We start from the raw sequence: 14,469 nt of genomic DNA on the forward strand, positions 1-14,469 counted from the left end.
TAAAATGCCAGTGTACAAATAGCACAGCTCATGTATAAATTCATAGTATTTAAAGTATTTCGAAATTGGTTTGTTGCTTTTTAACTATGTACTTGAGATATCAAGTTAACATTTTAAAATTTTAGTTATTTTTATAAACATGAATTGGACCTCATTCTACAAAATATTAAAGCATATGTATACTAATTGTAATATGCTAACATTTCTCACTTCGCTACAGCAGACCGCCCTCTTCGCCACCAATAGTTCTTTAGGCTCTTCGGTCACGTTTCTAGATGATGTCCTCACATCATGTATTTTATGAACAATGTCATCAACATAATCAATTAATCACCCATATTTTCACTAACCTCTTCAATCTCCTTAATGATATCTACATCGTTACAAGCATTATTTTGGACATCTTCACTCACAATTTTTTCAGCATCATCATTCTCTTCAATGACACCTTCAATGTCATTGACATCAGTATTAACATCCAACCTAACTTCAAATTTTTCATCTTCATTGTTATCAACATTGTCATTTTTAATGATTTCTTTACAAACGTCACTACTAACATTCTTATCAACATCTTGAATTTCCTCCATATTGTTATTAACATCATTAATGACATCTATATTGTATTCTTGACTAAACACATCTATACTTTTACTAACATCATCAGTAACATCAAGAGCATATCTATAAAGCTGGAATAAAGTTTTTAAATTGAATAACACATATTTTTAAAGCTGGAATAAAATTTTTAAATTGAATAACATCAAGAGCTTTTATGAAAATGTCAGTTAATTGTTTGTCTTTTCGAACATACTCAAGAATAATTTTATTTTCTTCTACTAATTCCTTGATGAAATTATGTCAAATGTCAATATATTTGATTTAGTCGTGTTCAACGAGATTCTTACTAATGATGTTAGTAAAGACAGAGATGTGGTCGACAATGAGGATGTAAATGTTGAAGGTAGTCAAGAATATGATGTAGATGACACTAATGATGTTAATGACTGTGAGATATTGGATCGAACTCTAGTATTGTCGAAGGGTAGCTTCTTGGTTCGACAGTTCGACAGAGTTAAGCATGAAGTCGAAGGATTGTTCACATGCTGGTGTCGAAGTGTGCATGCTGTAGTCGAAGATGGGTCTAGCATGCAGATGTCGAAGATGCTAGAGTTGTTAGCATGTTAAATTAGGTTTTAGTGTTTAAACCCTAATTTGTTAAGTTAGCTTGTGTATTAAGTTGGCTTGTGTAATGGGCCTTGCTGAAAAAGCCCATTAGTTAGTATGTTAGGTTTTATTATAAATAGCATACTAGTCTCTCATCATTGCTAAGCTGCAAATCCTAATTTAGGGTGAGAGAGGTTATTTGTTATTCTTGTAAACTTGTTCTAAGAGAAAGTGAAAGAATAGCAGTTATAACCAATTCTTGTGTTCTTATTATCCTCTCTAATTCCCTATTATACTTTGTTATTGGTATCGTTTTTCACAACAAATTGGTGCGGTGAGCGTGGAGAAGATGCCTTCAACAAAGTATGAGATTGAAAAGTTCACCGGAGTGAATGATTTCGGTCTGTGGCGCTTGAAGATGAAAGCCCTACTGGTTCAGCAGGGTTGTTTGGAAGCGTTGAAGGGAGAGGCAGCCATGAATGCAGAATTGACGGCAGCGGAGAAGACGAATATGATCGAGAAAGCACACAGCGCAATTTTGTTGAGCCTTGGTGATAAGGTTCTCCGGCAGGTATCAAAGGAGACGACGGCATCAGGGTTATGGGTGAAACTTGAAAGTTTGTATATGACCAAATCGCTGATAAATCGACTCTACCTGAAGCAAGCCTTGTATTCATTCAAGATGATTGAAGACAAAGTATTGGCTGAGCAGTTGGATATGTTCAACAAGCTGATTCTTGATCTTGAAAATATTGATGTGAAGATCGATGATGAAGATCAAGCGCTGTTACTATTGTGTTCTTTGCCTCGATCACATGCTCACTTCAAAGAAACTCTCTTGTATGGAAGGGAGTCCCTGACGTTTGAAGAAGTTCAATCAGCCTTGTACTCTAAGGACTTGAATGAACGAAAGGAGCATAAACCTTCGACTGTTGGCGAAGGTTTGGCCGTTAAAGGAAAACTCTTACGAAAGGATGGTAAGTTCGACAAGAAGAAAGGCAAAAGCCAATCGAAGACTTACAGTGGCGAAGCATCTGGCATTCGATGCTACCATTGTAAGAAGGAGGGTCACACAAGAAAGGTGTGCCCTGAACGCTTGAAATATCATGGAGGTAAGGATAATGGCAACGCTGCCATTGTTCAAGATGATTTCGAATCATCTGATGTTCTTGTGGTTTCAAGCAGTGACTCTAAGAAGGAGTGGATTATGGATTCAGGTTGCACTTGGCACATGACTCCAAACAAAGACTTGTTCGAGGAATTAAGTGATCAAGATGGTGGATCAGTATTGCTGGGAAACAACAAGGCTTGCAAGATTGCAGGTGTTGGATCTGTGAGATTCAAGCTCCATGATGAGTCAATAAGGTTGTTGACTGAAGTCAGGTATGTTCCTGATTTGAAGAGAAATCTGCTTTCTCTTGGTGAATTCGACAAGAAAGGATATGTTTTCCAAGGAGAGAAAAGTATCCTAAGAGTCATGAAGGGTTCGAAGGAAGTCTTGAGAGGCGTGAAGAAACAAGGCTTGTATACCCTTGAGGCTGAAGTTGTAAGTGGTTCGACAAATGTTGCATCCACGAAACCTTTGTCGAAAACAGAAATCTGGCACATGAGATTGGGCCATGTCAGTGAAAGGGGTCTGGTCGAATTAGGGAAACAAAATCTGCTTGGTGGAGACAAAGTCGAAAAACTGAAGTTTTGTGAACCCTGTGTACTTGGAAAATCTTGCAGAGTGAAGTTCAACAAAGGCAAACAAAGAACACATGGATCCCTTGATTACATCCATGCTGATCTTTGGGGGCCTGCAAGGTGTGCATCACATTCAGGAGCAAGGTATTTTCTATCCATAGTAGATGATTATTCCAGAAAATTATGGGTATTCATCGAGAAGACTAAGGATGAAACTTTTGAGAATTTCAAAAGTTGGAAGACTCTGGTTGAAAATCAGACTGGCAGGAAGGTCAAGAGGTTGAGAACCGACAATGGCCTTGAATTTTGCAATGAGGCATTCGACAGTTTTTGTGCTGCCTCTGGTATTGCAAGGCATAGAACTACTGCAGGTACTCCACAGCAAAATGGTTTGGCTGAAAGGTTTAATCGAACTATTTTGGAGAGAGTCAGATGCATGTTGACTAGTGCAGGGTTAACAAAGGTGTTCTGGGCTGAGGCTGTTTCGACAGCAACATATCTTATAAACAGATGTCCTTCGACAGCGTTAGATATGAAGACACCTGAAGAAGTTTGGTCGGGACATCCACCAGATCTCGACAAACTGAGAGTATTTGGCTGCGTAGCCTATGCTCACATTAGGCAAGACAAGGTCGAACCTAGAGCTCTGAAATGCATGTTCATGGGATACCCTGAAGGAGTCAAAGCTTATAGGCTATGGTGCCTAGAGCCAGGTCACAGGAGGTGTATCACCAGTCGAGATGTAGTTTTCAATGAAGCTGAAATGGTTTTTAAGAAAACTGATGATGTTGGTCGAAGTACAGAAACATCTGACGAAGAGCTGGAACAGGTAGAGATTCCTGTTGAGGTGGAGCATGTTGATGCTGAATTGCATATCCCAGATGAAGTCGAAGAAGAAGCAGAAGATGCTGAAGTTGAGGAAACTGACGATGACTACCTATTGTCGAGAGATAGGTCGAGAAGAGTCATCAAGCCACCTCAGAGACTTGGATATGCAGATCTTATAGCTTATGCCTTAATCTCTGCAAGTGAGGTTCTAGACGAAGAACCTAGAGACTATAAGGAAGTTATGAGGAGTCGAAATAAGACTGAATGGCTGAAGGCCATGGATGATGAGATGAAATCTCTTCATGATAATCATACTTGGGAACTGATCAAGAAACCTGTCAGGGCAAGGTTAGTCAGCTGTAAATGGATTTTCAAAGTTAAGGAAGGAATTGAAGGAGTGACGTCGAAAAGATACAAGGCAAGGTTAGTTGCAAGGGGTTTCACTCAGAAAGAAGGTGTCGACTTCAATGATGTGTTTTCTCCTGTTGTAAAGCATAGGTCCATTCGAATGTTGCTTGCCATGGTGGCACAGTTCGACCTTGAACTGGAACAAATGGATGTGAAGACTGCGTTCTTGTATGGTGATTTAGATGAAACGATCCTGATGAGGCAACCTGAAGGGTATGTCGAAAAGGGGAAGGAAGATTATGTGTGCAAGTTAAAGAGATCTTTGTATGGGCTGAAACAATCTCCTCGACAGTGGAATAGGAGATTCGACAAGTTCATGGCACGCATAAGTTTCATTAGAAGTCAGTTCGACCACTGCGTTTACTTCAGATTTCGACCTGGTAATTCATTTGTTATTTTGTTGCTTTATGTGGATGATATTCTCATAGCAAGCAACAATGTTGAAGATGTGATGAGGGTGAAGGCTGAACTCAATAAGGAGTTCGATATGAAGGATCTGGGAGCTGCTTCCAGGATTCTTGGAATTGACATTCGAAGAGATAGAAAGAAGTCGAAGTTATGTCTATCTCAAGAGGCATATCTACGGAAGATTCTTGAAAAGTTTGGTATGTCGAATTCGAAGCCAGTTGTGACTCCAACAAACCCTCAATTCAAGCTGAGTATTGATCAGTGTCCCAGTACTGATGTCGAAAGAGCCTATATGAATAGCATCCCATATGCTAATATAGTCGGTTCTTTGATGTATGCTATGGTTTGTACTAGGCCCGACATAGCTTACGCAGTAAGTCTTGTAAGCAGGTACATGGCGAATCCTGGAAAGGCTCACTGGCAAGCATTGAAGTGGATTTTAAGGTACATAAATGGGTCTCTGAATAGAGTCCTAATTTATGGTGGAGCCTTGGGTGAAGATAGTAAAGCAATAATAGAAGGATATGTCGACTCTGATTATGCAGGGTGTATGGATTCCAGAAAATCTATTTCTGGATATGTTTTCACTATGTTTGGCACTGCAATTAGTTGGAAAGCAACACTTCAGAAGGTTGTTGCGCTATCAACCACTGAAGCGGAGTATATTGCCCTAACTGAAGCTGTGAAAGAAGCATTGTGGCTTGAAGGTTTTGCGAAGGAGCTGAAACTTCAAGGTCGAGGTATCACTGTTAAATGTGATAGTCAAAGTGCAATACACCTGTCGAAGAATTCAGCCTATCATGAGCGAACTAAGCACATTGATGTGAGGCTGCATTTCGTCAGAGGAGTAATCGAGCGTGGAGAAGTCCAAGTGCTGAAGGTTTCGACTGAAGACAATGCTGCTGATATGATCACCAAGACATTGCCGAGTTGCAAGTTTTTCCACTGTATGCAGTTTATAAAGCTGCATGAAGAAAGCTAGTTTGTTCCTTGACGTTGTAGAGTTAGGTCCAAGGTGGAGATTTGTGAGATATTGGATCGAACTCTAGTATTGTCGAAGGGTAGCTTCTTGGTTCGACAGTTCGACAGAGTTAAGCATGAAGTCGAAGGATTGTTCACATGCTGGTGTCGAAGTGTGCATGTTGTAGTCGAAGATGGGTCTAGCATGCAGATGTCGAAGATGCTAGAGTTGTTAGCATGTTAAATTAGGTTTTAGTGTTTAAACCCTAATTTGTTAAGTTGGCTTGTGTATTAAGTTGGCTTGTGTAATGGGCCTTGCTGAAAAAGCCCATTAGTTAGTATGTTAGGTTTTATTATAAATAGCATACTAGTCTCTCATCATTGCTAAGCTGCAAATCCTAATTTAGGGTGAGAGAGGTTATTTGTTATTCTTGTAAACTTGTTCTAAGAGAAAGTGAAAGAATAGCAGTTATAACCAATTCTTGTGTTCTTATTATCCTCTCTAATTCCCTATTATACTTTGTTATTGGTATCGTTTTTCACAACAATGACAATGAGGAGGAAAATCAAGATGTTGGAAAGGATGTTAGTAGAGATGTTTATGAAGAAATCAATAAAAATAATATTGTTGATAACACAAAGATGAATATATTAAAGTCAATTAGGATGTTAGTTTGATGTCAATGATATTGATGGTGTCATTGAAGAAGATAATGAGGTTGAAAAAATTGTGAGTGAAAATGTCTGGAATAATGTTAGCAACGATGTCAATGACAATTTTGATGTCATTGAAGAGACTGGAGAGGTTAGTGAAAAACTTTTCCAAAGGTTCTCATGTGATTAAATATAAGGATAAAGCGTTTTTGCATATCATAAATATTTTCTTCAAGCTTCATTATGAATAGTTCATATTCATTAGTCAATGGGTCCATTCTTGTCCTATTAACCTCAATAGTACCTTCATGGATAATTTGGAGGGTAACCCAGATTTCTTTAGCAGTCACACAGTGCGAAATACGCAAAAACTCGTCAAGACCGAGGACGATAGTGATAATAATTTTATCTTTCATATTACGATGCACTTTTTCTCTTTCCACTTTGGTCCAATCATCTTCCTTTTATTTTACCACAATGGCATTGACTTCATGTGTTAGAACAAATGGGCCTTTTTCATAGTCTTCCACATTTCAAAATTTATCTCTTCTATGAAGATTTTTATCTTCTCTTATCACAGAGCATACCATTCTCTATTAAAGGAAAGGGTTTGTTAAGTTTATCATTTAAAGTCATTTCCTTTCTCCTGGGACGTTTAGTCTTGAATGAAATGTAGGATATGATGCCACTAGTTGAACAAGTGACTCCAAATACAAGAGCGGGTGAATTGTGAAGGGCAGAAATTGTGATGAATTTTTAATAAAATATTTTTACTTTGAAAAAGATTATTTTAGTCGAGATATAAAGCAGAAAAAAATAGAAAGAATGAATTGGAGAGAGAAGAGAATAAATTAACAAAATTAAAAGACATGTGGAAAGAGAGATCCCACCGAAATTTATAGAGGTTTGGCCTACCACTTGGCCTACTTCTCTCTCCAAGAATTTTTTTTTTGAGAGTTACATTAAAATAATGTCTTGAGCCCATGAACCGACCTACTTTGATACCAAAAATGTAACATCATAGTTACGCGTCTAGAATAATAATTATAGCATTAACTTATGATATTGGATGCATTATAAATATATTTCTGGATTTGGAACCAAAAAAATTAGAATGTGAAATGCTTAATTAATTCATCATTTTTCATACTGAAATCTTCTACACAGTGGAAGTATGATCCAACGTGTCTTTAGTGTGTCTTATTTAGAAATAGAAGCTCGAATCTTCCTGAGCGTTTTTGGACTGAGGCAGACAAGGAGCGAGGGGAGGGGCCACAAGAGTCGTCGTAATCCCTCTTGTAAAACCATGTACTCCTAAGTCTTGCTCAAGCGTCCAACGCCAGCGGACAAACGACTTTTCATCCCGAGACACCTCGAGTCCAGAACTAACAATCAAACTCCCTACAGCTACGACCGACAATGAGTATGGAGCATTTTCCACTATAATCTGATCGAAAGAATCATAAACCTCCCCTCACATTGAATTAGGCGAACAGAGAATAACCATCTCGGCTGAAGGAACCATAGTCTAAACACCCCTCAGTAGCTAGAACATTGGTAGCATCCACCAAAGAAGAAATTACTAGTCTTTTCATCTTTGCATTATTTCATAATAGTTCATCTTATCTGCAAGTCAAAATAGACATGTTAGAAAAGAGTCATCAAAAAATCTCAAAGGAGATAGTCACTGTGTCACTCGCCAAGATGATCTTTCGGGCCTCCTTCGTGTCAGCATCTACTAGTAAGTGTGTCTCTATGTAACGCTTCTTTTATTTCTTCGACGCCGCATTAGAGAGGACAACATCGTCAATATAGCCTAGACCTTCGAAGAAGGATACCAATTACCTCTTTAAGTCAATTTCCACTTTAGACTAGTCGTCCATTTTATGGTGGTTCAGAATTTTCCAAAAAGTGACTCCAACATCATAATTTGAAGAACCTATTCAACCATTGATAAGGCGGCCTAGGCTCTATGGTACATACGTTGGCATGAGCTATCTCATTGAGTGGGGAAACAAAGCAATATCAGTCTTTGAAATGCTTCATGCTCTCCGAATAAACATTGAACATTTTAGTACATTGTTTGAGGGGTATTAGACATTGACCATGTGTCAAATTACTAGAGTGGTGTTAGGTTTGATGGGGTGAAAGAAGAGTGACGTGATCAAAACAACATTCTTATACTCCCACAAATGCTGAAAAAAATGATGTAAGCTTGGTTCATCAAATGCAATTCTAAAAGGGTGTTGAATAAATGATTAAGCACGCTAACCTCTAAATCATTTAAGGGGTGGCGTAATCCTATCAAAGAGAAAAGCTTTCATGAAGGGGAACAACAAACTCGTCGAATTTATTCCAGATCCTCTTGTGTTTCTCAAGGACAATCAACCCCCCTCCCCAATATTTAGAAGATTCCACCTCCACAAAGGCACGGTCTAGACCGCCCTAAGCAACAAAGACATAAGCAATATCCAACGTCTTTTGGTCCACCAACACATATGAGTTATCACCTTTCACCTTGCAAATTTTAGCTTGAAAGTCCTTTATTATAAAGATTTTGTCAACACGAAAAGAATAAATACAAATATCTTCCAAAGACAGACTTAAAGCATCATTATTAAAGTAAGTATATGACAAAGGGGTTCATCAAATTGTAAAACAGACAGACCAAAAGCCTATGGCCCTATTCTCCAAAAACCCTAATGAAGAAAACAAGATTAAGAGAAAGGAAAACATGGGTGTTACCTTAATAGAAATAAACTTTTGGTATCCACACACTGAAAAAAGTGGCACAAAAATAGTCAGAGAATAAGACATGTGCAAGGAAGTTGACAACAATGGAATAAATCTCAAACGAAGAAGAGCTTCTCAAATCCACGGGCAGCGAGAAAAGAGAATATCACATGTCCAAGAACTTCTTATTTACATTTTGGTTATAGTAAACTATGTAGTCCACTACATTAAGAAGTGTGAACCCACCAATAGTCGAGATTTTATCATGGACTGTTCAAAGTACTTTACCATCCTAAAACAGAGAGGGTACCATCATCGTCAGACATAAGGACATGTGTCAGTACTTCCCTGTGAAACATCGTTGATCAAGAGAAAAACATTTATCGCACGCATGTTCTCATTGCTAATGATGTCCCATCAAGTCTCATCGCTTACTCATGTTAGCAGTCAGCCTAAAAGTGAAGACGGCAAAGCCTTCATTGTTCATTCTACAACGTAGAAATAAGGTATTTAGGGGCAATTGTTATGGGTTGTTCACAAAGCTCAATAGCACAACCTCAAGTTAAAGGCGTGCATAACATGTAGCATTCGTTTGGTGAGAAATAAGTGATCCCACACTTCAACGCATCAACTACCATCTGATCCAATCAAACGGTTATCTGCACTGCACGTTGCATCACGCGTGAACGATTTCAACCGCTCTTGATATATAAGAGTAAAGCGCGTCATTTCAAATATTCAAATTTATTATCAATCTTACATTAATTCTCATTCTCTTACTGACTTAAGCATTGAAGTACTAACCACGCAGTCAGTCTCCTCTCCATCGTATCAGAAACTTGTTCACCAATCCAATATCTCATATCACCGTTGCACCGAACATTTTGTTCCCTAATGGAACAGAAATCATGTCTTGCAAGGAACAAATAAAAGGCAATACGTGGCCTCAGATTTTCTGGACTTTACATTATGAGAAGTAGTGTATGCCCTTAGACGTGATTATTTCAAGCGTTATAATAGACATGATATACTGATAATTTTAATTTAAAGAGTACTATTTGAAATTTATCAATATCTAATCAAGGCCATTTCAAACATACAAAGTCAATTAAACGTGCACTGTGCAACACCGTTTTTCACCATCATATAAAGGTCCAAAATATTAATGGTGCACTCTACATCTCCTCTCTCCTTTCTCCAACCATTCTCCTTCTTCTTGGATTCACTACAAACACTTCTAAAAGTGACTCTAGAGTTAATTTAATCTAAACCATTAAAAGAAGAAGTAAATGCATGATTAAACTGAACCATTAAAAGAAGTAAATGACTTTTAATGTTTTGTGTGTCTTTGAATCTTGCACCAACAATCCAGATTTACTTGCAATCATGAGAACTAAAATGCTGACAATCCAGGTCCCTTCTCAAGGTGGGGGGCTATGATTTAGCCACTAGAAAGTACTCTTGTGTAGTGGAATGTTATTTTCAGAAGTGAAACGTTATTAGTGCAGTTCCACTCTCATGTTTATGTTTCTGTTATTTGGATCAAGCAGTACCTAAAAATGAAATCTTTGAAATGTGGACAGCTCATAATCTTGAATACCCTATTTACCAAGTTAGGGATTTATAGTATGATTTTGGTTACAAGGATGAACAAACAATTCGAAATAATTAAATTCTACATATGGGATTTGATTATAACAAAACTGGTAAAACTCGTGCGTGATATCAATGATACTCCCTTAAGGTGATACAACATGTCAACATGTTTTTCTTTTGTCATAGAATTTTAATGACTGCGTGCAATCTGATTTCCTCTACCAGAATAAAAAATCAAGTTGTTTCCCTTTCAATTTGTTTCATCTATATTTACATGGGAGGGTAATATGGCAGCAACTTTGCCTCCTATTTGAAGGGTGATTCCTATGCAGCACACAATTGAGAAGCCTCACTAAATTTATACCTGAAAGCCCAATTGCCAAAAGATTTCACCAGTATTTATCAAGACTTCTATCTGCATTTTGGCCAACCAATTGTTAGAAATGTTTTTAGATGAAATCACAAGTTTCCTCCTATCAGAGGCTATACTATTCAAAATCAACAGAGCAGCAAGGACCTACCTTAAGAGATTTACTTTTCCTAAGTCATTGAACTAAGGTATCCCCCGCCAAGGATTGCACTTTCATTTAATAACTTGCAGTCCTAGCATGCATTCACTAAACCAACTCCGATCGGTCAATTATTATAACTTATAAGCATCTAAACTTTCTGCTAGAGATGATATTATTAATGATAGTAATGGGACATCAACTCATAGAACCTTAGAGAGGATCTTTTGTTGTTTAGTTTGACTGGAGAATTTTCAGTATTTAGGGGAGTAGCTTCTAGTGTAATTTTCTTTTCACTATCAATAAATTTGTACCGAATAATTCTCTTTCCTCTATTTTGTTCTTTCATAGAACCATAAGTTCCGTAACACTTTCACAATGGTATCATATGTAGAGCTTCTGAATTTTAATGAGAATAAAAGAAGAAAAAAGTTTCATATATACACTAAATGTAGTTAAACAATTTCTTGTGATAGGAAATGAAAAATACATAGAATAGACGATAAAAATGAGCAATCAACTAATTGACAGAGCATGGGATATGGTAAATCATGAAGCTGAAAACTTCTTTCTATTTCCATCCCACCTAAAACAGGATTGCAAATTTTAATTAATCAACATGATAGGCAGATTTCCAATCTATTACTTGCAGACTAGGGTGATCAACAAATCATTAGAAATGACTTATAATTACATATTTGAAGGATAAAATCCATACATGAAAGGGTGGAAATGACAATCAACAATTGAGAAATTACTACTAATAAAATATGTGATGGAGGGTTACCTGAAGTTAGAGATTATTGGACCCAGAACAAATGGTGCTTCAGATTCTAAAAATCATCGGTAAAACATTGAATCGGGGGGAGTTCAATCTGAGGCTTCCACCAGACTTCTCATTTCCTCATGTGTCAATCAAAATGGTTATATATCCATCATCAAACTTCTCTAACATTTAAGTCAGATATGATTACAATATACATGAGAAAGTTGGTATTAAGATAAACAGAGAAGTAAAATAAAGTTAGTTTCGATGATTAATGTATTACACTTGACCCAAAAGGTTAATTGATCTTGACATCATAACAAAGTAATTTAAGATCCATTGTGGTTTATTCAAGCTACTAGTGCTAATGCAGTAAAGAAAATTGCAGCAAACTATGGCTATTCACAAAAAATCAGAACATCAACCAACTACATAGTTTTTATGGAGGAAGAAGAATCTTACAACAAGGTAACGAAACCCAACCCTACCTATAAAATCCTATCCCAATTGGTTACAGAACAGAAATGGCTCCAGCAGAATGGGAACTTTCCCACACTTCAATACCTTCAACATCTTCTCTGCTAATAAACAACCTATCCCCGCCACCTTCAATCTTCTTGATCACTCCTTTCCTCGAGTCCTCTCTCTTATCGACAAAATTCCTCCTATAAACTCCCTCGCCGTCACTCTCCCTCTCCCTCTCACTCTCGCATTCTACCACCTCTTGCACCCTTGACCAAACCTCCAACTCTCCACCTCTCCCGACAAAAACTTGTCCCTTGTAACAATGTACCACACTGCTAGTACTCCCATCACCACCATCTGTCCATAAACTAGGGTTCTTCTCCTTCAAATAAACCCAAGGATCATCACCCAAACGACGCATATCTGCCATAGCTAAATCCCCCGACTTCGAGCACAGCTTAAATAGTAACATCTTTTCGACATCAACCTCTATAGCAGAAAATGAATCCCCAAACCTACTGCTCCTACCCGACGCGCCTGGTTCGTGTGTTTCCCAAACCACCTCCCCGGACTTAGGATCCCACAACCGGATGTATCCGGAGTAACCAAACGCTCCGCCAGTGACCGCGCTCCCTACGAGAACTCCAGTGGACTGTATCCACGTCAATTTCATGGGAACCATGTGCTTCGCCTGGTTCCCCGATTGTCGACCTAATTGCGACACGATCTGGATCTTAGCCTTGTCAACTTCAAGGATGCAATTCTCCCTGTGAGAACAATCAAATGAGGCGAAAACAGAATTCTCCGATGCGGTTATCGCGTTGACTCGCGCTTTGAAGATTCGCGGATCCGTTGGATCGCTCCAATGGATTGAACCTACGTGGCGGCTACCGGAGAAGTTGTAGAAATGTAAACCGGCATCGGATGCAGTTCCGACAGCCGCGATCTCTGGCCAGACTCTGCAAATCGATTTGATATCATCAAGGTGAGTGCGAACCGTTGCGGAGTGGATTAGGTTCCAGTCGTAGCTGGAGAGTTGACCACCGTGAGCGATCCAGACAGAACCGTTATCCGCGGCGGTGAAAGTGGAAGGGAAGCCTTCGGATGCAGGACGGACGGTTCCGACAATTGAAGCATCGATGCCGGAGAAGGGCGGTGGAGAAGTGGCGGCCTTGAGGTGAGAGTCAATGCCGTAGAAGTTGGCTTCGTCGGCGAGTTCTTGCTTGGAGAAGCGGAAGGCGGTGGAAGGGAGGTGGGTGGTGCGGAGGAGAGAGAGGAGAACGGAGAAGATCTCTGGGTCGCGGTCTATGAAAACCGGGTTCGGGTCGTTGGAAAAGCGGTTGGATAGTGCGAAAAGGAGGGAGTCTGGACCGCCGGACCGGATAGTAGAAAGCGTTGTCTCGAAGAGCTTTCCGCCAACGTTAAGCTTGATGCGGTCACTGGTATTGGACTCTACGGTGGCGTTCGAAGTGCTCTCTTCCTCCATTAGTGTAATCCAAAAAATATTGCTTATTGCTTGCTTATTTTGACCAAACAGTGCCTATTATATTGCTTGCTCCTAACGTGTTATACATATTTTGCCAAATGATTTTTCCGATTATATTAAAAAATATGTATTTTTTTATGTTTATTATTAAAATGTTTCTCCCCCAAATTAGAGTGTTGCTATCCTTACACTATGTAGTTACACCATGTCAAATACAGCAATGCATGAGTACTTTTATATTGGAAAAAGTGAAGAGTGATTATTAAATATAAATAAAATCAAACAAACCGTATAAAAATACGGTGTAGTTGTAAACTAAAGTGTATGAATATCATTTCTGCCCAAATTAAAATGTTTCTCTCTCAACTATCATCTCTCCAACTAAAATATTTTTCTCAAATATTACACCAACATGGTTATCATACAATATAATAAAGTAAAATGAGATTTTTGGCAAGTGTCACAATTATAGAGAGCTTACTATTTTTATTATTTCTACATTAGAAAATCTTACTATAATTGTTAATTTAATAATTCATTTTTTTAAAAATTATTATATATTCACTTTGGTCTTATCATTATTATTTATAATTAATTATCCGCCTATTTAATTTACAAATTTTTATAATAATTATGGACCATTTATTTTTCCAAAAATTGTTTCGCGTAAACCAACGCTATAGACTTCCAATATGATAGTCTTTTACGGCTAAATCAATTCAGTTTTCTATTTCCAACAATTTTCATGCCTTTTGATATTTCCTTCCCACATTAGTCAAAATATTCGTTGATTCAAACAATAT

General features: G+C 38.1%; 1 protein-coding gene across 1 annotated transcript; it reads right to left on the minus strand.

The window, feature by feature from the left end:
* Positions 1-12,032: 12,032 nt before the first annotated feature.
* Positions 12,033-13,739, minus strand: LOC131609990 (protein ENDOPLASMIC RETICULUM-ARRESTED PEN3-like). The gene has a single exon (XM_058881839.1). The coding sequence runs from the start codon at positions 13,664-13,666 to the stop codon at positions 12,227-12,229; it is 1,440 nt and encodes a 479-aa protein (XP_058737822.1). The 5' UTR covers positions 13,667-13,739; the 3' UTR covers positions 12,033-12,226.
* Positions 13,740-14,469: the final 730 nt, after the last annotated feature.

Source organism: Vicia villosa, linkage group LG6 (assembly GCF_029867415.1).
Source record: "Vicia villosa cultivar HV-30 ecotype Madison, WI linkage group LG6, Vvil1.0, whole genome shotgun sequence".
NCBI lineage: Eukaryota > Viridiplantae > Streptophyta > Magnoliopsida > Fabales > Fabaceae > Vicia > Vicia villosa.

Excerpts from the sequence above, each read along its gene's own strand:
- LOC131609990 (XM_058881839.1), bottom strand. The coding sequence starts at position 13,666 with ATGGAGGAAGAGAGCACTTCGAACGCCACCGTAGAGTCCAATACCAGT.